Here is a 26,979-nt window from a genome sequence, read left to right as displayed (position 1 = left end):
GTGGCTCTAATAGAGGGCTGACCTGGTCAGAAAGATGGAGAAATGTGATCAGAGAAAGCAAAGTTTAAACAGATGTAAAAGATCTAGAGAAGTTAACTAGGCAAAGGGGGAGAGGTAGTGGTTGAAAGAGACAGAAGAGGGTTCTGATGGAGGAACCACACGTAAAGAGACCTTGCGGCGGGAAGGAGCAAGGGGCCCTTAGAGAACCAGAGCAGTCAGTGTGGGTGGAGCGTAGCCGGTGTGCGAGGCCCAGGTGCATCCAGCGCCTGGGAGGCAGGTCCAGGCCAGACTGCAGATTCCACTAGGTCACGGTTTTTTTTTGTTGTTCGTTTGTTTTTAAATTCTCTCCTACATTTTCATTTTAACCATTCAAAACATATGGGAAATATAGCCAATATTTTATAATAACTATAAATGGAGTATAATCTGTAAAAATTTTGAATCACTATTTTGTACACCTGAAACTAATATAATATTGTCAATCAACTCTACCTCAATTGCAAAATGGAAAAAAAAATCTATTTTCATCTTAAAGCCTGAATCTGACTTTACAAAACTACTCCCCCGCCCGCCATAGCTGAGGGAAAAACACTGTGGAGCTTTCACTGTAGAGGCTTATCCTGAATTCATAGTTTTCTTGGGGCCACAAAAATCCATGGCATCTTTAGAACTGAGTCTAGAAGTCTCTCTAAGCTTTGCCTCTGGGGAGTGAGCAGTTTGGAAGGAGGAGGGAGAGGGATTTATCTGCCAGAAGCAGAAGAGCAGTGTTTGGAAATTCTCTGCTTCTTCCCGGTTCCTAACTTGGCCTAGGAACCGGGAGGAGAATGCCTTCAGGGTAGCGTCCTATAGGTGGCAGCAAGTGCCCACAGCCGGGCAGACTCCAAACTTGTGCTTTTCTTAGCATCTGTACCATGTGTGGTCCTCTGTGACGGTGTCACATACATTTGACAAGAATGGGGCACAACCTTTTTAACATTGTCAAGTGCAATTTTTGCTTTGACAACAGAGAAGACAGGCGATGTCCCAGTGCTACATGTTATAACAAAGGTATGGAATGCATCAGACTGTGATAACAGTTGAGATGCTTCCAGAGGGGGTTGCCTCTGGCTAGGAGCAGCCTTGTCACTTTACTACAGTGAATCTCAGAATACTATCAATTCTTGCATGCCATGCTGTGGAAGCTTGAGAATGACAGAGGAGGAATTTGAAGCCCCTGTCACTTTAGTTATTTATAACTTGTTCGTGTAGAGCAAGAAAAAAGTTTGAAGGATGTTTTGAAACACAAGTGATAGGCTCTTTATGTTCCAATGCATCTTCTCTATTTTCCTTGGCTCTTGATCTTTTACACTGCAAATATCAGGCAATCCAACCCTCACTTGATGTTTTTCATTTTAGCTGTTAAAAAAGTCTTCCTTGCCACATGAATTGTATGACATTTCTCTTTGTATAAATCTTATAAATGGGTGAAGAAAGAGCCTGTTTATTTTTCTCACTTTACTTTTTTATTTTTTTAATAATACCCTGAAGAGATAATCAAATATTTGAGAACACCTAGTGCTTTCAGAAGAGGAAAAAAAAGAAACGTGACTTATTTTAATTACCCTGTGAAAGTTTCATTTCTATGAAATTCACTTTTCTATGATTCTATTGAGCTCTCCCATCTTGGAGTAATCACTGTTTGTTCCAAACCTTAATCATACCAAGTCTCCTGGTCACTTTAAAGCTGTGATGGATGCTGGCTGAGGGACAGCAAAGGAGTGTTAACTGTTGAAAAGCTGCCTTTCCATTTTTGTGGGATAAGGTAGAGTATAAATAAATAAACCATATAAATAAATTAACCCAACTCATCCTAATATTAACATTATGTAAGAATCTCTTTTTTATATGAAGATGCAGATATAAAGTAATGGACTTAGCATTCAAACTCTGTCTCATGTGTTAAGTATGGCAAATACTGTGTTTTTCTCCAAAGACGCTATACATCTTACTGATAATTATCAATAATAATTCTTTTGAAACTTTTAATGTTTATTTTATGCATATCCTTTCTGTAGCAAACATTCTAAAATGGAACATTTTGTGGGTGTTCAGGGCCCAAATAATACGTTTTAAGCAAGTCTTCTACCCACTTGCCATCAATCACCTCTCCCTTTTGACCTCTTTTCCTCCCATCATTCCACCCTCACATATGTAATAATAGAGCTGAATCCTCATGGCATGTGAACTCTCCAGCACAGTTGGTTCTGTTCTTGAAGTAGTCTCTTACAATTATAAGGAAGTGGGCACAGAAAATGATTTGTGATATTGAGACCCAGAAGTTAAGGATTAACAGTACATTAAAAGATTGCCTCTAAACTAAAAGGAGCAAGAGAAGTGAGGGGATGATGTTGGTGACAATCTCTTTAGACTCAATTTTATCAGCCATCTCAGGCCAAAATATACTTGGTTAACTTTGATTTAACTGAGTGGTTGTCCTCAACTTAGTTTATACATATAGAATGTATACACAGATTTTGTGGTAATATTATTTAATACCATATGGGTGATGAAGAAATTTGTAGGACTCTTCCTCCCCTCTCCTTGTCGATAACCCTAAATCCTGAGAGATGAGTCCATCAGCTTTTGTGACCATTTCCCAAGCTAGGGAGGCAGGCCTTTATGTTGCTGACAGCTTTAGATGTTAGAACATTGTTTTGTGTGTATTGAGCCTCAATTCTGTGCCTTACAACATCTATTCATGATTTCTAATTCTGTCCTGTGGAGCTTCTACTATTTGACAGTCTCAATGATAATGTGGTTTCTTCTCTTCTCTCTGGCCTTCTAATGGTGATGTTGCCCAGGGATCAGTCAGGGTCATTTCCTTTTCTGCTTTGGTGGTGCTAGATAGTCTCATGACTTTAAATAGCATGTATATGTTGATAACGCCCGTATTTATATCAACAGCCATGCCCTTGCTCCTGAATTTCAGACATATACACCCCTCTGCCCACATGTCACCTCCACTTGGATGTCTAACAGGCATCTCAAAATCAACAAGCCCCAAACCTGTTGCTCCAGAAGTCTTCCTCATCTCAGTGAACGTTAGCTCTATCTTTCCAGCTGGAGCTCTCTGATCCCTTCTCCGACCTACTCTTTCCCGCCTACTCTTTCTTGCCTCAGGGTCGGTGTGCTCTGTCCCCTCTACCTGGAATGTTCTTTCCCTAGATATCCATGTTGCTTGCTCTCTCCCTTACCTCTTTCAAGTCTTTGCTCTTATGTTCCCTTCTCATGTGAAGCCTTCACTGATCACACCTGTTTAAATATTAACTCAGGCTCCCAGCACTTCCTATCCCCTTTCCCAACTCTATATTCTTCCATAGAAATTATAACCTCTTTTTATATAATTTACACATTTACTTTGTTTATTATTTGTCTTCTCCTGCTAAAATGTACCTTCCTTAAAGAAAAAATTTTTTCACTGCTGTATCTCTAGCACCTAGAACAGTGCCTGGTGCATAATAGGAGTTTAATAAATATTTATTAAACGAAAAAAGAATAAAGTTCCACAGAATACCCTTTGTTTAGGTCAGTATCAGACCAATACAAAGGCGCCAAGAGACTCATTTTCCTCTAGTTTAAAATTTCCAAGACAGCTTAAAATAAGCCTGCACTCAACCTGCAGAGTCCCTGTCCTTTGGAAGGTCAAGAACAAGATGAGCTACAACCTTTCCTCATCACTCCTGTGTCTGTCCGCAGTCCCACTTTTTCCTTTACCTGGCACTTGTTCATTTGGATCAGGCACTGCTAGCATGCCGGGGACAATCCTATGATGGCCTGGGGACACAGCATATCTCAGGGAAAACGAAGGGCTGTGTTCAGAAAGGGGAGATGGATCCGGGACCAACCTGCTTATCCTTCTTTGCTTCCTTCCTCCAGCCTTCCCTACTCCCTTCCTATTGTTAACAAGCCCCATGGGAACCCTAGTGTACACACACCAGCCTGTCAAGGAGAAACTTACACACAGTGCAGATGACATTTTACTATATGTTTATTTCTTCTAGTATTTTTTTTTTTTTTTTAAAGTTCATTGCAAAAAGATAGGCATCATTGTGGGTATTTAATTAGTTCTCAGGTGAGATAATCCCCTACTTGATTAGATTATCAATGTAATTGGATACTCATTATTTCACCTTAACTATTTAGTGTTCTAGAAAGGAACAAAAACATGAAACTATTCGGAAAGCTTGTGTTTTAAACTATTAAATTTACTTCTTTTATCTCATTTAAATTTTCCAATATTTTTCATGGTGATGTGTGTGCTTGTAGATAGAAATCTCTTCTGACTGTAGATTGTTGAAAAACTGTAATTTTCATAGAGTGAATGTAATAGGTTATTTCTTTAGAACATTGCAATGTGGTAACAAGGAAGGATTATTCCTATAATAATGAGACCTGGCAAATGCCAAGAGGAAATAAATTCTTAATAGCTTCTGGATCCTGAAAATAGAATTTGGATAAACAGACAAGTAGGAATATAAAATATGAACACATATAGTTTAATTAACTAAGCCTATGAATAAATTAGATACTTGGTATTAGACAGAAACATTCTTTTATCTAACCACTTCCACACTGGTTTCTTTTTTACTCTAACAGCTTGTATTTCTTTTCTGGGATGGGCATGGGTAGGTCTGAACACCCACAGACTTCAAGCCTCAAATATCTGAACAGTTAAGATATTTTGGAAGTAATATTGCATAGTTACATTGTAGCACATTTATCAGGAGCCATGGCCCAATGGATTTTTTTTTTCTTGAGACCTGTTTCTTTTCCCAACAACAAGATTTTGAGAATTTCTTCAATGTTGACCCCCTCATGGACTATGTCAGAGCACTAGTCATTGATTCCATTTATCTGGATCACAAATTTTAGTTTTCTAGCCTGGAGTTAAGTTTTGACTGGGCAGATTTCCCAGGAAATAATGAGTATTTGCTTAAACACACAGCATCTGTGATATTTTTTCTTTTGAGATTCACTTATAGGAGAACTCTCTGTTATTAATAGCCTGGGGCAAAGGTTCTATAAGTGAGACTGATTGGGTAACTTTCCTTTTTTAATTTCCTGACAAATGACAGATGGTATGACATAAATACCCACTCTCTCCAAAGATGTAATTGAAAAAACCCTTCTATTCAAAAAACCAGATGCTGCGTACATAAGGATAATTGACCTAGGATGTAATCGGCCTTACATCAAGCAAGGAAACAAGCTCAGCCCTCCCCTCTCTGTCACTGTTCCAAGTTAAATGTAAAGTCTCTGTGTAAAGTAATGCTTTCTATAGCATGACAGTGATTCTCGCCAGTTTTGCTCTTGAGTGTCATTTCCAGATCATTCTATAAATAGACAGTTTCCTCCTCACCTAAATATTCTCAGAAGGCTACATGGCAAACTGATGACAGTACTTATATGTGGTGAGGGGAGAAAGGGCTAGAATTGAGGGTGATCCTCAAAGAGGGCTTCAGCCTTGTCTATAAATGGTCTATGCAAGAGGGAAGAAATATGGGAACATATGTGTATGTATAACTGATTCACTTTGTTATAAAGCAGAAACTAACACACCATTGTAAAGCAATTATACTCCAATACAGATGTTAAAAAAATGGTCTAATTGTTTCTAAGACAGATGAATATAAATATTACTATATTACATTAAAAAAAATTCAAAATCCTGCATCTTTCCTCCACTCTAGGTCACCTACATCCTGCGCCCTGGTGTTACTAGGACTTCTGTTTTTCCCTAACTCAGCTTTTTCAATGCTTTCAGTGTATCCTTAAAATCCTGCCCCCTCCTTTGCTCCCACTTGGAGGTAATATTCTAGTGTATTTCCTTTGGACTAAGAGTATGTATGAATATATGTCTCTTTATATATATATATATATTTTAAGTTTATTTATTTTTTGGTTGCACTGGGTCTTCGTTGCTGCGTGAGGGCTTTCTCTAGTTGCGTTGTTGCAGTACGTGGGCTTCTCATTGCGGTGGCTTCTCTTGCTTTGGAGCACGGGCTCTAGGCGCATGGGCTTCAGTAGTTGTGGCATGCGGGCTCAGTAGTTGTGGCTCGCAGGCTCTAGAGCACAGGCTCAGTAGTTGTGGCGCATGGGCTTAGTTGCTCCATGGCACATGGGATCTTCCCGGACCAGGGCTCGAACCTGTGTCCCCTGCATTGGCAGGCGGATTCCTAACCACTGCACCAACAGGGAAGTCCTCCCTCTTAATATATATTATGAACTTTGCTTTTTAAATTAAATACATTGAACTTTCTTGTTTTTGACTTCGAAGCCTGCCTCAGCCTATATGATAGTAATTCCACACATACGTTTAGCACTTGAGTCCACAAAGCACTTATATTTTCTCTCTCAATCTCCACCCCTGCCCCACCTTCCTTGCTGCTTTCTCCTCCTTTTTGTATAATATAGCAAATTACTACTTCCTGATGAGTCTCTACCTACAGCAGAGTGAAAAGATTATCTTGATCTTGTTCAACCACTCAATTCCCTTTTTCCCCATTACATAGCCTCAAGGGTGATATGGATATCTGCAGGGAAAAAAATAGCAAATGGAATATAAGCCTCCATTATGAGATGGCATTATCTGTAAGATGGGCCTGTCTTATAAGATGGCAAAGACAAGAGTCTGAAATAGTATTTTTACAATAATTTTATATTAAAAAAATAAACGATTGGATTTAGGAATAGACTGAATACATTATTCACTGAGAAGCTGTTTATGGAGTGACAGGAAAGAGCATTTACAATAGCTTTCTAATTTGTCTTCTTTTGATCTTTTTTCTCTCAAATCCATCTGTCATAATGTCATTATCAAGGTATTTATAAAATACAGATTTGATTTAAAAATATAATTGCCCTGATTAAGAACCTTTGCTGGATCACTATTATCTACCAAAGCAAGTCTGAATTCCTTAGCCTAATGTACAGATTCTTTTAAAATTTGGTCCATCCTATTTTTCCAAGTCCATCTGTATTCTCCGTACCAAAGACTCTATTTTCCAGTCATGCAAAGTGACAAAGTAACAAACAGTCCCTGAACTTTTCAGATGCTACCACTCCTCTGACTTTTCTCTTCCTGTGCTTGCTGACAAACAATGCCTTGTGGCCACTTCTTCACTTGTTGAACTCCTACTAATCCTTTAGTACCCCTCCTCTGTAAAGGCCCATCTAAGAAGGATTAATTGTTCCTTCCCCTCTGCATGCTTGAGCCTTTGGCTCAGATAAATATATAACTTATTACAATAAATTTTGATTTATGTGTACAGGTCTTTCTTCTTTTATAGCCTATGAAATCCTTGAAGGGCAAGATCATACTGTGTTCACTCTTATGATCTCAGTGACTAACATGGAGTCTATTAGACATTCAATGTTCATTTTATCAGTGAATGAATCATTCATTCATAGAATGACCATTCTGTACTGTTGCAAGAAAGATTTGCTCTTATCACTATTATTATTATTTATTTATTTATTTATTTTTATGTTTGGCTGCACGCAGGATCTTCGTTGCGGCATGCGGGCTTCTCTCTAGTTGCAGCGTGCAGGTTTTCTCTCTCTAGTTGTGGTGTGCGGGTTTTCTCTCTCTAGTTGTGGTGCGCAGGCTCCAGAGCGCATGGACTCTGTAGTTTGTGGTACGCAGGCTCTCTAGTTGAGGTGCATGGGCTCAGTAGTTGTGGCGCGTGGGCTTAATTGCCCCTCGGCATGTGGGATCTTAGTTCCCCAACCAGGGATCGAACCCGCATCCCCTGCATTGGAAGGCGGATTCTTTACCACTGGACCATTGGGGAAGTCCCTCTTATCACTATTATTAAAGCCACTGAAAGGCCTCTGCTATCTCTTAGTCACGGCAGGGACCCTGAGAGATCACTAGGGTAATTTCTCCCTGATCCTTCAATTTCAGGGCTGCTCAAGTCTCAGAGAATTTCTCCAACCTACCTACCTCCCTGGAATATTTATTGTTCAGTATTAGATAACGATTACTAAATTGTCCACCAGCTTTATTCTTGTGGGAAATCCTTAATTTGTTGTCTCATTCTTTTCTCAATCATCTTTCACTGTTTCTGTCAATTGGTCAGCAGTTAGTGGTCACAAACAGGCAACCCCATTTGGCATATAGTACTAAATTCAAGGTTCTTATTTTTCTCCATATTGTTGGCAATCTGGAGGCAGGAAAGAAATTCAGGATGAGGACAAATAAGGACATATGAATTAGAGAAAGGAAAAGTTCACACGGCATCATTAGAAGGGAAGGGTGATAGGTTGTCAGCTAACAGTTCTAAGGAAAATGAAAAAGAGCATGCCTATAAGGAACATACTGCAATGGTTTCCACATTAAAAAAATATTTATTTACTTATTAATTTATTTGGCTGCATCAGGTCTTAGTGGCGGCACGCGGGTTCCTTTCTAGTTGTGGCGTGTGGGCTCTAGAGCATGCAGACTTAGTCGCCCTGCAGCTTGTGGGATCTTAGTTCCCAGACCAGGGATCGAACGCACGTCCCCTGCATTTGAAGGCGGATTCTTAACCACTGGACTCCCAGGGAAGTCCTCACATTTTTTTCTGAGAATGAAAATCTTACTCGTAAGCCTGTGGTAGAGATAGTGAGTCATCTAATGCAATATTCATTCTTTGTAACAGAACCCTGAATTCATTTGGGACAGCAGCACGTGCAGCCAAGGGACATATTGCCAGTTTCCCTGGCAGTGTGGAGGCTATAACTAAGTACTGGCTAATAAGATATAAGTGGAAGTGACACGTGGGGCTTCAGCAAGCCTGTTTAACAGTGAAAATGTGCACTCCTTTTTAGATTTTTTCCCTTCTGGTTGTGTAGAATGCAGATATAATGACTGATTTCAAGCAGCCATTTTGGACTGTGAGGAAACATACTAAGGAATGGTAGAGTAAGACAGAAAAAGTCTGAATCCCTGACACTGAGATCCACCACACCTGCAGAGCCAGAGCTGTGGAACCCATCAGGATTGCCTATCTCTAGACCTCTAGCATCAGAGAAATTAACTTCTGTCTTGTTTAAGTCATAGTTATTTTTAGTTTTCTGAATTTACTCCTAATTGATAAATTACTCCTGTCCTCAAGGATCTTAAGATACAGAAGAAGAATATTTGGCACAATGTAACGATTTAACAGAAAGATAGGTACACAATTCTGTGTAATTACTGGATTTATGAACAATTCAGCTGCAAGAAAGTAATCTAAAATATTATTATTTTAGACCAGGGAAACTAACTAGTTAAAATCAAAATTATAAAATGTTTATGTGAACATGGAAACATGGAGACTGGTGTGGAAGAATGAATGAGGCTGTTAATATTGATTACACATGTTTGGATTTTCACTTCTTACAATGACCAAGTAATACTTTTGAGGCTTCAAAAATTAAAATAGAGAACATTTTAAACTAAAAGCAATAAATGATAAATATTTCTATGAGGGGAAACTATATTGATTTATCTATGTTGCTTTTTTGAATAGGGAATTCTATGAATCTGTTTTTAGGACCTTGTATACCTGGATTCTCATCCCTGATCCACTAATAACTAGATGTGGAATCTTGGGGAAGTCATACTCTTTTGACCTTAGTAAAATAAGAATGTTAGTAAATGAATATTAAAGTTTCTTTCAGCACTAAAATTCTGTGAATTTAATCATACATTTGCTTCAGTGACTATCTTGCTGCACCTCTACAGTCTGATTTCTATGAATTCAAAAGTTGTTACAATGAGTTAGTAATGTAGTTCTTATGTGTCTATTTCTGAGGTGGGGTGACTAACAAATATAAATGCCATAAAAGAATAAGACAGATAACTCCAAATACCACCCTTCTCCTGTGTCTCCATAAAGGCCTTTCCATATGCATAACCTGGTATTTCCTAAGGTGTGATACTTTTTTGGTTTCATGTCTGTTCCCTTATAGATTGTGAACCCCTGGGAATGGGGGTGGAGGCAAGAAATGCATCTTCCTGGTGCCAAGCACTGGCCTGAAATACAGCAGGTGATTTTGCTGAAGAGATGAGCGAGTGAAGGAAGATTTGTATAAAAAGACGATGATCCTAAGAGAAAATGACAGCTAATCTTATGACTGGTAACTTGAAGTCTTGTCTCTTTTCTTTGTAATCCAGATTTTAATTAATTTGTGACATATTCATTAGTCAGAAAAACTTTAGAAATTCTTGATAATTTTTGCGAGCTTTATTGGCTTTTAGGTTGTTGCCAGATTAATATAGCTGTCAAGAAAAGAAGGGCGAGCTTCATGCTGGCTTGGATCAAATGCTATTGTTCTGTCTCTGGATTGTGAACTGTACTCAGGGTACCTTCAGCCCATTCTGGGAGACTGGGCAAGAGGATGGGAGGACTGTCCCACACCTCATCTCTGGGGGACTCTGGCGGGGAAACCCCACCTAAAGCCGTTGTCCTAGTGAGGCTAGGCCAATGCCATCCATGAGAACCAGGGGCTACCCCGCTCTCACTGTAGTCTTATACACCATCAGAATTAATGATATATGCTCTCCTCACACACCGTCCTGAGTAAAAGCAAATAAGTAAAGTAACAAAGGGCTCATGGCTTTAATCCCAACCACAATGCTGTTTCCCTGCCCCTTTCCCCAGTGACTGTCTTTCTCTTCCTGAGTGGGTCCAAGAGTAGCTACTACCTAAAAGCAGGTACAGAGCACCCAGTCCTTCCTTCTGAGGGCCCCTCTCTCCCTGCTGTCTTAACAGGGGTGCCCTAAAATCAACATCATTGAACCCCTCATGCAGAACAACAGGTGGTCTGAGTGTCATTTATATATGCCTTCCTCATGGAGACTTACATCAAATTGTGTTTCAAATAGAGATATTAGGAGTTAAAAAAAATCAGATCACTGAATACAATAAAAGTAAAATATCAGTATTAAAGAACATACCGCAGTACCCTGGGGTTCCACATACTGTCTTCATGAGCACTTGATGTTCCACGATTTTAGAGAGTCCAAAATCAGCTGAGACAGGAAAAAAATTTAATGAAGCGAGTCTTTTCTCAGCTTTTATATGATGACAGATTACTTTTTTGTTATTCAAAGTAAAACTTATTTATTTGTTTGACGTTGGGGTGGATATAGATAGGGGCCAGTCACCTGGGAGAGTAAACTAAAAAAACTAAATAATAATTCAGGCCTTGCTTTAAATTGGAAAAAAATACCCCATGACTCCCAAATACATGTTATGCTCTTCTCTATAATTACTAGCTTTTAGTAAATAAGCTATTTCTTCTTGAAATATTAGTTGTGACAGATATAGTTTGTCTAATATTAATTCCGAGATTTGAAACTAACTCTAAAGGACAGTATAGAATTACTGATATAATTCAGAACTTTTAATCCACTGGAAGAAATCAAAATAAAAAATTAGACTTTCGTAAATGTCAGTAAAATGAACAGAAATATCAAAGGTTTATTCTGCTTCAAAATAAATAATTCTGTTCTCTAGTATATTTGACGGATAAGAATTTACTCTTGTATGAGGAACATATAACTTTGTGCAAAAATTCTTATTTATTTCTCAGAATGGTACCTAGATAAAACATTAACAAAAGTTGCTACCATTATGGTCTATTTGCTGGGCTACATCCTTCTCACCCAGGAAACATAAGGAAACAGTTCAAGGCCATTCTTCAAGAGAGGCAGGTACAGAATTGATGCCATTTTCGACTTCAAAGATAAACCCACATTTCCATGGAGGTGCTGATCCTTATCAGAAAAAGCAGCAGGAAGTCCTTCAGAAAGAAAGGCTCTCCTGTCTAATTTAGTATCTATCCATCCATTTAAAGAAATTTCTTGAAGGATAAAATCTTTGAAAGTGATGTTAAAGGAAATGGAAGCCTCCCTGCTGCCCACTGCCTTTCAGGAGTGATTATGAGAACAAGCTGGCTTCCCAGCACGACTTCAGTATTTTTTCTTTAGGTTCTTGCATTCATAAAGCACATTATGTTGTCTGAGCTCTTCCATGATATGTACAACGTCATTTTCAAAAGTGTTAACGTTTATAAATGCAGTGAACTCATCAGATTAGCATTATAACGGACAGCGCCAAAAGAGCAATGCCCTTTAGAGGATTTAGTACAGAGTCTACTAAGGAGATTTCATCTAAAATAAATTTTATAATTATTTTTGCAAACAAAGATTTGCTCTGTAAGGGACATGGAAAGTAAAATTTAACATACGTTTTTCTAAAATGATGATTTAATGATCTCTTTGGGTAGATCAGAACTTCCCAAATCGTCTTTGTAGTTCTTCAAAGTGCTTATTGGGGGAAAAGAACCAAACCAGGGTTTCCAGAGTCAAATAAGGTTTGGAAAAAGCCTCACAGACACTAATTTAGATGTCAGTCTACACATTAGTATTTTTAACTTTCTCAAAAGTCCTGCAGAAATAAAAATCTTGTTTAACTGTAAGTTGGCATTTCCTAACTTACTTGACCAAACTTAGCACCACCACAAACCATTCCCCCCGCCAAAGGGAGGGGGGAAATGGTTCACTCAACTGAGGACCAGTGTTCCGTGGAGTGTACTTTGGGAAATACAGATCTCAATTTATCTCTGTTCATATAAACAAATGATTCAGGGCCCAAATTCACTGATATGTACTAAGCACTTTGTGTCAAAGTTCTTCATTATCTAAAATTAAGCTCCAACTAACTTGTGCAATAAGAAGTGTCATATAATCTGTGATTTTCTACTATATAAACTTATCTACAAAATACGAGGTCACCTCCTGAAGTCCCTGTCATTTCCAAGAGCTGTGATTCCTTTGTGTGTCCAGCAATGAAGCACCACCTTCCAAGCACTAATTCAGGTAAATATTCCAGGAAAGAGCACAGATTTCCAAAACAATGCATTATTCCTTTACAGACACCAATATTTGAGGAAATTGAATGGAGGCAAAACTGGACAGAGCAATATTTACAAATTCCGTGGAATAAGTTTCTTCTGCTTTGGGAAAAGGGATCATAAGACATCAGGAAACATACCAATTTTGAGTGGTGCATCTGGGGCTGGAGTTGCATAGAGAAGATTCTCTGGTTTGAGATCACGATGGACAATCCCATTTTCATGTAGGTACTAAACAGGGAAAATAATTAAGTAACATTCATATAATTATATTTATGGTTCCAACATTTAATCTTTCCAGAATTATAATAATTTTTACTAAGTTATGTGATTCAACAACACACACACTGTGATTTAAAAATAAACACCATAAGGGAAAATATGTTTTAAACTATATGTCATTTGAGAATAGCTTATACATATTTTCCTAAAAGTGAAATGCGATTTAAATTGTATAGAACCAATTGCCAGAAATAAAATATTTACTTCTCAGAGAATATTGGTTGCAGTTCTCATATGCATATTACCATATCAGCTCAAATTGGCTAATTATTATTATAATAAAGTCAAGGTGCTCTGTGTTGAAATTTGTCTGATTTATTATCTGAAAAGCATAATTGTATGTGTCATCTTAGGAGTTCACAACCATAGCAAAGACTTCATAATTATCGTTCGAACAGACATTTAGATGTGAGTAATTAGTATAGAGAACTACCCTTCATATGAAAAATATTGTTTAATGACAATGAATGCTCTCATAGACTCTTCTGAGGATTAGTATATCCAGCTATCAATATAGAGTATTATACTTAAGATTATCTTAAAAATTACCTCTAACAACTCCATTCATTTTATTACATTTTAAATTATTTTGTAAATCATGTGTAATTAAACATGTAACATACTCTCATTGTGAATGTAAAAGTTCTACCTGACCCTGCTTCTCTTCCAGGGGAAGCCTCAGGTCCTCTCCAAAAGCAATCATTCATCAGTTTGAAATGGTGTGAACTTTTTTCTATGCATTTACAAATATGAGTATATGTACACAAAGAAATATCCCTGATTTTTCCATTTTCTTACATCAATGTATCATTAATAAAAGTTTTTACACTGCTCTTTTTTTCACTTAACATGTCTTTGAAATCTTTCCCATGTCACCACAGCTTATTTTATTTAATCCTTGCATCCATTTTTTGTTTGATGTCCATCACTTTTTATTTTGCTATTCCCATTTTGATGGACATTCAAGTTTTTAAAAATTACAGATAATGCATTAATAAACCTTCAGTACTTGGATATTTGAGTATTTTTGCTGGTGTTTCTCTAAGACAGATACCTGGAAGCAGGTCTGGTGGGGTCAAAAGGTAAATAGACTTAATTTTAATATATACTGCAAAATCACTTTCCTAAAAGACTCGATCAGTATTTACTCACATAAACATTGTAAGTGTATATGTTTTCCTAATATCTTCACCAAATTTATATTTTTAACTTTTGCTGAGCTGGAGTATAAAAATTATACCTTAAGTTTTGTTTAATTTGTCTTTCTCTGTTTACTGGTATAGTCTAGCTTCTTTTCATACCTTTATTGGTTTTCCTTTTCATAAATTGCCCATTCAAATCCTTTGCATAGCTTTCTGTTGGGTTAAGAGAAAAAGTTGCCAGGGTGCTGTAGTTTTTCTCCTTTCCAATCTCATAGGGGAAGGGAGGAAGTCCTTCTTTCTTTCTACTCAAGCCAAGTAAGAGGGGATAAACAGCTTCAAGGTCACTTGACATGTGTCACTTAGTGATTTGGGGAAACAGGAACTGATACCTGGCTCCCTCATGAAAAACTGGAAAATGGTTGGAGCAGGTGATTGAGGAGAGAGGGTCTCAGTGAGATTCAGCTACCCTCAAATAAAAGCTGGACAAAGAAGCACATTTCTTATGGGCCCAGTGTGGACTGCGCAGAAGAGAATCAGACACTAGTCTCCCAGAAAAGGTCCCTTTGCTGGAGTGTTTCCTGCTGGGATGATGCCACCTCACCTCAGCATCACAGAAAGCAGAACATGAGGGAGGTGACAGTAGGGCTACTCAGATCACCTGGAGTGAGAGAACTGTCCTGCAGTGAGTCTCTGTAGAGCTACCAATGGTGTCCCATAGGGAAAGAACAACAGGCATTTGTAACCTGCCACACCCAGAGATCACTGGTGCCAGCCCAGAACTGTGCCAGTCTGGTAAGGCCAAGTCTTAACCCTCCATCTCCTAACCCACTCTTCATCATCGCCTTCACATCCCCACCCTGGAAGGACCACAGTCAGCATCTAGCTGGTTGAAAAAGAGCAAGAAAAAAAAGAAGAAACTAACAAGAATTCCTACCCCCTATGTCTATAAATTACAGATCCCAAGGTGGGGAAGGGAAGAAGTTTAAAACTGGGTGAATCTTAAATTTTGGTCTTTTCATGAAAAGATGCTCAACATTGCTAATTATTAGAGAAATGCAAATCAAAACTACAATGAGGTACCACCTCACACCAGTCAGAATGGCCATCATTAAAAAGTCTACAAATAACAAATGCTGGAGAGAGTGTGGAGAGAAGGGAACCCTCCTACACTGTCGGTGGGAATGTTAAATTGGTACAGCCACTATGGAAAACAGTATGAAGGTTCCTCAAAAAACTAAAAATAGAATTACCATATGATCCGCAATCTATTCCTGGGCATATATCTGGACAAAACTATAATTCAAAAAGATACATGTACCCCTATGTTCATAGCAGCACTATTCACAATAGTCAAGGCATGGAAACAACCTAAAGGTCCATCGACAGAGGAATGGATAAGGAAGATGCGGTACATATATACAATGGCATACTACTCAGCCATAAAAAGAACGAAATAATGCCATTTGCAGCAACATGGATGCAACTAGAGATTATCATACTAAGTGAAGTCAGTCAGAAAGAAAAAGACAAATACCATATGATGTCACTTATATGTGGAATCTAAAATATGACACAAGTGAACTTATCTATGAAACAGGAACAGACTCACAGACATAGAGAACAGACTTGTAGTTGCCAAGGCAGGGGCCGGGGAGGGAGGGACTGGGAGTTTGGGGTTAGCAAATGCAAACTATTACATATAGAATGGATAAACAACAAGGTCCTACTGTATAGCACAGGGAACTATATTCAATATCCTGAGATAAACAATAATGGAAAAGAATATAAAAAAGAATGTATATATATGTATAACTGAATCACTTTGCTGGACAGCAGAAACACAACATTGCAAATCAACTATACTTCAATAAAAAAAGTAAAAAATAAAATTTTGGTCTTTTCCTTACCCAAGAGGGACTAGAAAAACTATGGGCATGGCCTGAAATTTTATTCATTGAGAAGAATGGATTCACAGGGTTAATGTGTCAGGACAACAGTGAGAAAAACATAAAGTTGCTTTTGTTCATGCCTTACCAGGTCTAGCTCACTCTTTATACTAGATCATTATCAGGTAGATAATAATACCATTCATGTCCTAAGCACTTACTATATTCCAAGCACTATTATAAACACCTTAGATCTCTTAGTTTATTTCATCTTAGCAGCAGCTCTGTGATGTAAATCATATAATTCTTGTTCTGGAAGTGAGAAAATTGAGGCATAAAGAGGCTAAGAGATCTGTACAATGTCACAACTAGAGATTGTGTTGTCAAGATTCAGACCTGGGCATCTGGCAGCAGAGTCCATACCTTTGCCCATGACGTGATTCCCAAGCAGGTGCTCAAGAAATACTTATTTCTTGATTTTGTAGGGTGGGGATGAGAGGAAAATAAAAATGAAGGAGAAGAGGGGAGAATAATGGAAGAGAGGGAAGGTAATAAGAGACTGGGAGGAGATATGAGAGAATGATAGAGGACCACACTCAGCCTCGAACGATACCCTGGAAAAAACCACCATATTGCTAAGGAGGAAGATACTATATCTCGTATATGCAGCGTTTGAAAGGCAAAGCTGTATCTCATATAATAGCTTTGGAGCATACCTAAGAATTGCATAGTTTGGGATCAATAGAAAATATTGATTTTCCTCCCTAATCTAACCCAATTTAGAAGCTCCACTGCTTTGGGAAGAAAATGACACTGAAAATAGCAACATAATAACAACAACAAATGAGATGAACTGACAAGTGTTGTTTTAGCAAGTACTAATTATGTAAAGATTCTCATTAAATGTTGTTCTGGCTTTCTTAAACAGAAATGGTGGTCATGTGTTCTAAGTCCAAATTTTAAAAAAGCAAGACAAAACAAGCAAAAACAAAACACCATTTGGCACTCCATAAAGGAGAACTAGACCAGATAACAGAAGAAAAGTTTTAGAGAAAATAATAGATTATTAAAAGTCATAATATAGTCATGTACACATATGGGAGGAGGCATTTAAGTGTATTTTATTGACAAAATGGCAATTTTACTTTTGCTTAGACCCACTGATTGCCTTTCATCAATAGTTAGTATTTTTGACTTTTACATTATCTCAAGTCAGGAAGCCAGGAAGAAGGAAAACATGGAGTATATGATCTTTTGTCTTCCCCAAGGAGATACAATCATTAGAAGCAGCAACACTTCCAGAGCACCAGTTCTCAAACTTTTTGGTCTCAGGACTTCTAGAAAGTTAAAAAAAAAATATTAAGAACCTCAAAGAGCTCTTGTTATGTGAGTTATGCCTAACATTTAGTTACTGTTTAAGTAGTTAAAACTGAGAAATTTAAAAATCACTTATTAATTTATTTAAAAATAAAATAATAAACTCATGACGTTAACATATACATTTTAAAACATAAATAACTATTTTCTAAGACAAAAAATTAGAGAGTACTATGCCATTGTTTTAAAGTTTTACAAATTCCTTTAATGTCTGGTTTAATGGAAAACAGCTGGATTCTCATATCTGCTGCATTCTCTATTGTAAAATCACATATCATGTAGACTCTGGAAAATTCCACGGTACTTTGATAAGTAAGGAGAAATGCTTTCATACTATGATGAAATAGTTTTGACCTCACAGACCCTGAAAGGGGTCTCAGGGACCCTCCAGGAATCCCTAGAATATACTTTGAAAACTTGTCTTACAGAATCTGAAGACATAAAAAGAGTAGTTTTTAAGAGCTGAATAATAGACACACTTCCCCTTATTTTCAAAATAGGTTTTAAATAAAATACATACTTCTAATCTCATCAAATGCTAATCTTATTTTGACACATCGAGATCACTGCCCATGGAGAAGTGAAGAAGAAAACGATATGAAGGGGAAAAATGCTCCTCAAAATTGTGTACTCATAGGAAAATGTGTAAAGACATTTTATATCATATAAATGATATAGAACTGATTAAGGAATATCTAATCACAGAGAAATAGACCTTATCAAAGTATTGGCATTTTAGCTACAGATTATTTAAATCATGGGGATTCAACATAAGTAGACAAAAGGATTAGAAAAACTAAGAAATGAGATTATTGGATATTTTAGAATAAACCAAGTGTTAAAAGTAATCATAATTAAAGTAATTTGAGGACAAGCAAGGAAACAGGTTGAAAACCTAAACAACAGTTTGGGAAAAGATCTATAAAATCTATATGAATCCAACAATTTAATAGGGAGCAATAATAAATCTGACAACAATTGTAGCAGCTAATTACTAAAGGTTATCTTGACTAATGGTAACCTTTAATAAAGAAATTGGAAAAGCAAACAACCAGGTGTGTATGAATTTAATTAAAACTTTGTGGAATAAAAAGAAGAAGGAGAAGGAGGAGGAAAAGCAAGCGTCAGAGGCAGAGAAGCCCAACTAATTTACTGGCTCAATTTTTGCAAAGTGCATTCTCCTTTTTAGGAAAAAAAAGCATTAAATGACAAGTATAATTCTATCTGGAGACTAATCAAGATAGGAAAAAAATACTTTTTAAGGATTTTATAATAATAAATTTAACGTTTTGGTGCCAAAGGCATATCTTTGCCGAGTTCTGTTTCAATATTATGCTCTTGGTTTTGATCAAGGGTTAATATAAGAAATAAAGCATAATAAGGTTTTGTGGTATTGTTTTTGAAATGGTTATTAAGGAAAAACATTATGAGAGCTGCTTTGGGGCAATTTACCCCAAGTATACCATTTATTACCTGTGCAACCTTAAACAATTTGCCCACCCTCTAAATCTCAGTTTTCTCATCTGCAAGGTCCACTTTGCAGGCTGTAGTGAGAATCGGAGATGGGGCATGGAAGCCCTTAGCATGTAGTAGATATTCTACTTTATAAACAGTAGTTATTAGGACTCTACCATTGTTGTTTCACGTCTCTTACAAAATAAATTACATTTAGAAATCCTTTGAGATTTGGAAAACTTACTCTTTTCTGAAGTATCAAAGGATACTTTGATCAGAAAATACTTGCTTTTTATTTCATCACATTTTCTTCTTCTGTCTTGGCTGCCAAAAAACTCAGTGAAAAAGAGGTTTCAATTACAATAACTAGCCTAATTTGGATTATTTACTTCTCCCTCTCCCTGCTTTTTTAAAAATTCTTTTTTCCACTTTAATAGCTTTATTTTGTATGCCTTTTCCATTTAATTTGCCACAACTTCTCTTCCCAAGAAGATGCAATATAAAGTACAGAGAGATAGGATGTGTTATATATATTAGTCTTCTTCACCTTTGAAACAGGTCTAAGTAAAACAAGGACTGAAATTGCTATATATGTGTTCATAGTTTATGGTAAGAATGTTTAGAAGTTAGAAAAGGAAGAAAGTTTGTGGCAATTAGGATTTGAAACATTCTTACTATGTTTTTCCCAATTGTAAAACAAAGAATGTCTGTGTTTTACAATTGGGAAAAACATAGTATACAGTATCTGTCATTGATAAAGAGCTGCATTTCAAAGCCTGTTGTTTTGCTTGTGCTCCATTCTCCTGGATCTTTGGTGGTTCTTCAAGAACTATCCCTGGATGCAGCTTTGGATCCTATCCCATGGCCCCTCCCTACTCAGAGGCATTGCCCCATCAGTACTGCCTTTTTTCCCACCTCTCTCCTGCTATTCCCTCTTTCATCATAGAAATATCACCAGACTAGGCCAGCCCTCCTCATCCTCAGGACTCAACTATAATGTCAATCTTCAGGGAGGCTGTACCTGCCCTTCCAAATTAACATGTTCTCTTATGTACACACTCATATATACTCTCATTGATGCTTCCTATTTTTCTTTATAGCATATTTGTTTCTTTGCAAGCTTTATGTTAAGGATGTCTCCCTCACTAGACTGAAAACTCCATGAAGACAAGGAAATTTTTACCTGGTTCCTCAGATACCGAGTTTCCTCTACAATGCCTTCACTAAACATGCACTCAATAAATACTTTTGAATGATCAATAAATAAATTTTCCTATAGACATGTATGTTATTCTACTTTTTAGTCACTAACTTGTAGTTACATATTCAAGAATGATGGTAATCTGCACCTTTTATTCATTTGCCATTATTAATGTCAGAAGTTTAAATTCTTGTGCTTACACTGTAGTGATTCCACAGCAACATTGCTTCGATACATTTAGCTGAAGTAAGGCTCAGCATTTATGTGTTTGTGAAACATATACCATACTTACTGGATAATAATACTTAAGTCACCTCAGAGGTGCTCACTGAGTTATCAGTTAGATGAGATTTGCAGCATCACTTTGAGAAAAGCCAAAATCCAATAAGAATATTTTAACTGTAAGAGCATGCAAAAAGGGGCTTCCCTGGTGGCACAGTGGTTAAGAATCCGCCTGCCAATGCAGGGGACACGGGTTTGAGCCCTGGTCTGGGAAGATCCCACATGCTGCGGAGCAACGAAGCCCGTGCGCCACAACTTCTGAGCCTGCGCTCTAGAGTCCGCGAGCCACAACTACTGAAGCCCGCGAACCTAGAGGCCGTGCTCCCCAACAAGGGAAGCCACCGCAATGAGAAGCCTGCGCACTGCAACGAAGAGTAGCCCCCGCTCCATGCCACTAAAGAAAGCCCACGAGCAGCAACGAAGACCTAACGCAACGCAGCCAAAAAAAAAAAAAAAAAAAAAAAATCAGGCAAATGGGTTTCATCTACAAAATGACATTTTGAATAATTACATTATTTTTTTTTCTTCTGTAGTAGCATTAAGTTGATAGTTATGGCTGAATTAATTTCTTCACATCCTTTGAAGTTGATTTGAATATTCAATACAACATAAGCCTCAGGGGAGTTTGGGGAAAGACACTTGAAAATTCACCTGTTAGTTTTCTCTTCAGTTTCCTTCATGTCTAAAACATTCATAAATTGTACGGGGCATTGTAATAAGATGGAACTGAGTTGTCCAGCCATAATAACTCATTAGCGAAGAGTGACCAAGCCAAAAGGCCTCCGTTTGTAAATGAAAGAGCAGCACTGGACTCCAGTAGTGAGCTTGAAGAGGACTGGGCCCGCTGCTGTCCCTGCAGTAAGGTTCCTACGTGGGCACCATTATTTAGATTATGGGTGTGGCCTGAAGTGTCTGGATAAAGCAAAGCTTTGCTGGAAAATGCTTGCTGGAGTGGCAATGTCATGGGGAAAGAGAGTAGGATGCTTTTACAGAGAGGATAATTATGAATGTCACTGGATAGGGAAACCTGTGGTGTCAGTTTAGAGTAGTTGATAGGTGAAGAGGTCAGGAAGAACAGTCAGACTCTAATTCTTGTTTCTGATTTTGGTACAAGTCTCCTGGTGTACAAAGTCAGAGTGGGGAAACATGGGTGCTTGCAACAGGTTGGAAATTCATTTTTCTATTTATATATGTGTATGTCATAAAAGTCTATTAAGTACATATTTCTAAGAATGGTCTATTTAGTATTGGTGGAAATATAATTTTACCTATATTATTTTCCTTAGATTCAATCCATGGGTACAAAGGGACTAACAGGTGGAGCACAAAGGGATTAGGGCAGTGAAGATCCTCTGTATGGTGCTATAATAATGGATATGTGCCATTATACATTTGCCCAAATCCATAGAATGTACAACACTGAGAGTGAACTGCAATGTGAACTATGGACTTTGAGTGATTATGATGTGTCAATTTAGGTTCGTCAGTTGTAACAAATGTACGATTCTGGTGGGGGATGTTGATAACGGGGAGGTTGTGCATCTATGGGGGTAGGGAGCATATGGGAACTCTCTGTACTTTCACCTCAGTTTTCCTGTGAACCTAAACCTGCTCTAGAAAATAAAATCTTTTTTAAAAAAGTATTTCAAGTTTTGTTGATTCTTTTAGATTTTCTAAATAGACAATCATGTCATCTATGAACAGAGACGGTTTTTTCCTTGCTTTCCAACCTACATATGTTTTATTTCCACTTCTTGTCTTATTGCATTAGCTAGAACTTTCAGTACAATGCTGAAAAGGAGTGCTGAGATGGGACATCTTTGACTTGTCCCTAATCTTAGAGGGAAAGCTTTGAGTTTCTCACCATTAAGTACGATGTTATCTGTGAGTTTTCTGTAGATATTCTTTATCAAGTTGAAGAACTTCCCTTCTATTCCTAGTTTCCTGGGAGTTTTTATCATGAATGGGTATTGGATTTTGTCAAATTTTTTTTCTGCACCTGTTAATATGATTTAGCCTGTTGATGTAATGGAGTACATTAATTGATTTTCAAATGTTGAATCAGCCTTGCATACCTGGAATAAATCCCACTTTTTCTTGGTGTATAATTCTTTTTATACATTGTTAGATTTAATTTGCTAATATTTTGTTGAGGATTTTTGCATCTACATTCATAAGAGGCATTGGTCTGCAGTTTTCTTTTCTTGTAGTGTCTTTGTCTGGTTTTGGTGTTAGGGTAATGTGGGCCTCATAGAATGAATTAGGAAGTATTTCCTTTGAGTCTATCCTCTGAAAGATATTGTAGAGAATTGGTAAAAATTTCTTCCTTAAATGTTAGGTGGAATTTACCAGTGAGCCCAAATGGGCCTGGTGCTTTCTCTTTTGGAAGGTTACTAATTATTTATCCAATTTCTTTAATAGATATGGGCCCATTCAGATTGTTTACTTCTTCTTGCTTGAGTTTTGGCAAATTGTGTCTTTCAAGGAATTGGTCCTTTTCATTTAGGTTATCAACTTTGCTGGCATAGTATTTTTTAGTATCCTTTTAATGTTGATAGCTCTGTAGTGATGTCCCCACTTTCATTTCTGATATTAGTAATTTGTGTCCCCAGTCTCTTATTTATTTATTTTTTTTAGTTATCCTGGCTAGAGGCTATTGATTTTATTACTCTTTTCAAAGAACCAGTTTTTGGTTTCATTGATTTTTTTTTTCTACTGATTTCCTGTTTTCAATTTCATTGATTTCTGCTCTAATTCTTATTACTTTTCTTCTTTTTACTCTAAATTAGAATACATAAAAGTAATTTGTTATGGATTTTCAAGTACTTCATATATGAATATAAGATATTTTTTGGTAATTTCAGTAATTCAGGGTTTACAAATACAAAAAGTTTTATCATTCCATTAAACACCACATTCTTTAAATTGCTGGTATTGTCAATTCAGGTTAAATGACATTGTATTTATTTAATGTTTTTCATTGTTAAATGACATTTCTTTAGAATTCACATGATGAGGCTCAGTGTTAAAATTCCTGAAGTGATATTAAGGTAGAAATCTAATATCAAAACCAAAATCAAATCAATGCATATCCAGAACTTTTTTTTTTCAGATTCCATATATATGTGCTAGCATACGGTATTTGTTTTTCTCTTTCTGACTTACTTCACTCTGTATGACAGACTCTAGGTCCATCCACCTCACTACAAATAACTCAATTTCGTTTCTTTTTATGGCTGAGTAATATTCCATTGTATATATGTGCCACATCTTCTTTATCCATTCATCTGTCGATGGACACTTAGGTTGCTTCCATATCCTGGCTATTGTAAATAGAGCTGCAATGAACATTGTGGTACATGACTCTTTTTGAATTATGGTTTTCTCAGGGTATATAAATACACTGCATCTCAAAACCAAAATCAAATCAATGCATCTCAATTTCCATTCCATGAAAATCCCATGTGAATATAAACGTGGTTCCTGGTACTCATGGAGAATAAGATTTTAATCATATGCAAATATAATAAGTTATTTAATAAACTCTACAATGCAAAAAGAAGCGTATTTGTACTGTGTTGGTTATATTGTCATAACAAACCATGCTAATTACTTTTAGCCTACCCATCATTCCCGATATTTAAGAAAAGTTGGATGAATGAATGAAGAAAGTTCTGAATTCAGCCAAGCTGAGCTCTCTTAGTCTATCTATTGTTTGACTTAACTTTGAGGAAAACAAGGATTGATTCTACAAAATGTCAAAGGAGGAGCAGGTAGATGCTTTCATTCTGAAAACATAGGGAGCTGCTATTTGAGAGTCAGCCTCATCATCAGCATGCCTGGTAAGACCAGTCTGAATAATCAGCCCATGATTGCTGCACTAATATTTATGACCCCCTAAAACTTGTGTAAAAGGGCAACTACTTGTGAAGAAATACAATAATTAAATGGACATTGAATTTGGCTACGAAGAATTTAAGTCTCCTCCCCAATTTCTTACTATTGACTCACATCAAGGGATGTTCAACTTTTGACACTACCATCATTCTGGATATAGACAAAGTGACAGAGTTGATTGCACGTGGAAGAGTTACATCTGTGGAGCTATCATTATTCCCACCTACTCTTGTCCAAAAAAGAATGAATTATGCATTTGCACATATTCCTAATTTATTTGAGACAGACTTAATTTTTAAATTATAACATGTAAAGTGATTCTCTCTCATTATCTCAAATAAGCAGTTTTCAAGAACTGAATCCAAGAGTAAGAAAGCAAAGGCAAACATAAACAGGCACACCTGCTGCAATGCACCTGTGTCTTTTAAAAAGGTGTGACTTTTTCCCTGCTATGTGATCTTTAAAATAGATGTATCTATCTCACTTGTCACATTTCAGTGTTAGCCCTTGAACTCCTTCCGTGCTTAGGCCTCTCTGTCTGTTCATCAGTGTCTCTGGCTTTGGGTCCAACATCGTCTATAACATAATATGGTAGAAAAAGGCAGATGGCAGAGGGATTAAGAGTATAAACTCTGAAGTCAAGTTTTATTTTGTGTTCTAATCTTGATTCTGCCACAAACCAGCTATGTGATCTTAAAAAAGTTACCTAACCTTTCTGAATCTCAGTTTCCTTATCTGTGAAATTAATGTAAAGAGACTGATAGCCTTTGAAGATTAAGTGAAATAATTTACATAAAGCTTTTAGCAAAAGCTTGGTCCACAATAAGTGCTTGATAACACATGGTAGTGATGGCTGGCACTATTACTATTGAGATAGTTATTATTAGGTCTTAGTCACATGTGTTTAACTGTATATTCCTCTCAAGATTCTTTCTTCTTTCAGTTTTCTAGCAGAGTAGAGCATAAGCATTTAGTTCCTTCACTAAATGGCCCATTATATATAAATAGAAGGTATGATCGATGTGAATCAGTGTTAAGAAGGCTCTTCCTCAGTGAAATTCTACTTACAATACGATGGCATTTCTGGAATTCTGCAGGATCCAGAAACATTAAGACTTGAGTGTGGCTAAGCTTCTGTAACAATAATTTCACAGGCAAAAGTCAGGATGGTAATTTAAAAGTTAGATACTGGTGTTCTAGATAGGTTCCAGCATTCAAGGGAACGTTTCAAAGAATAAATCACACAGATAGTCAGAACCTATGGCACATTCAACATATTATTCATAGAAGTCTAAGTGTTTTAAGGTTAAATTTTGAGAAGTAGAATCCAAGAGTAGAATGCAAAGTGTATGTGTGAGAAATTAAGTTTTTCAACATGGATTTTCCTCTATATCTATCATCATGTGAAGTTCTACAAAATTAGATATCTTTTCCAAAACACAGAGAAATACGCTATGTATATTTATTTAGATTTTAAAAGACTTTATATTCCATGAAATGTGCTCTCCTGCAGAGTTGGGTTAGCACTATCATTTTTGAAAGTAATGTGATTTAAGTGTCTTGAATTATTAAATGTGTTCGAAGTCCTATTATCTTTTAAAAATCAGATGATCTTGAAGTTATTTTTGTTTTACAATAAGTGCTACTGGCAAAGTTGTTTTTCATAAGAGTTTTGTGGGCAAATAAATATCTATGAATCAATAAATTAATCAATAAGAAAAAAATAAAAAGTAAAAATGAAGGATATAAGGCCAGTTCTAAAATATTCCCAGCACTCAAAATGCTGGTATCCTAAACAAGTTTTTGTAAATAATTGGATTCAAGTCAATGAATATATATTGTACCTATTTGTGCCATGAATACAAAGGCATATATGGGATGTGAGGAAAGGTGGTAAAGGGCAGAGGAAAAGGATGACAGACATAGATAAATAAGTCATTATTCCTGCCTATTTCAGGAGACAGGACCATGTACAACTAACCATAATACAGTGTGGTTAGTGCTGTATTACAGTGGTAGAAAATGCCATGAGAGTGCAGGGAAGAAAGTAGATTTGTTAAAATTCTAAATTTATATCTCTCAGGAAGAGAAAAGCACAGAAAATTATCAAAAGCCTACAAGACTGCTTAACTTAATCGACTTCTGTACAGATTGAAACTTAAAAGACCCAGAATCCCAAAGGCCAATAAGGAAGACTTGCACAGATACCTGGCAATGTGGTCAAGCCTAGACTGCGAGTTTTAACAGCTTTGGTTCCACTGTTTGAACAACCTTGCAAAGCTTGTTTGTGCACAATTGTAAAATGGGGGAAATGCTATTGCTGCTTTCCGAATAGGAAAAGAGCTGTGAAAACTGACACGCACCTGCTTAAGTAACTGAACTTCAAGGATAAAGAAGGGATTCATAGACCTCTAAGCAGAAAAAAGCAGATCATCTCTAAGAAGAGAAATATCAAGTTGATGTCAGATTTCTGTAAGACAGCTTTCAGTGCCAGGACATTACAGAGGAATGGGTACAGACTGCTGAGGTTAGG

At 36.9% G+C, this 26,979-nt stretch overlaps 1 protein-coding gene across 1 annotated transcript in view; it reads right to left on the bottom strand.

Annotated features, from left to right (window-relative positions):
- CAMK4 (calcium/calmodulin dependent protein kinase IV) overlaps window positions 1-26,979 on the bottom strand; it is a 208,550-nt gene that overhangs the window by 14,223 nt on the left and 167,348 nt on the right. Inside the window, exons 6-7 of the mRNA XM_059919407.1 lie at window positions 13,065-13,155; window positions 10,964-11,038 (exon numbers count right to left, since the gene is read on the bottom strand). Of these exons, the coding sequence (XP_059775390.1) occupies window positions 10,964-11,038; window positions 13,065-13,155 (166 nt within the window). The remainder of the gene's footprint in view (window positions 1-10,963; window positions 11,039-13,064; window positions 13,156-26,979) is intronic.

The sequence above is a fragment of the Balaenoptera ricei genome, chromosome 3 (genome assembly GCF_028023285.1).
Source record: "Balaenoptera ricei isolate mBalRic1 chromosome 3, mBalRic1.hap2, whole genome shotgun sequence".
Lineage (NCBI taxonomy): Eukaryota > Metazoa > Chordata > Mammalia > Artiodactyla > Balaenopteridae > Balaenoptera > Balaenoptera ricei.
This window is presented reverse-complemented; position numbering and strand designations above follow the sequence as displayed.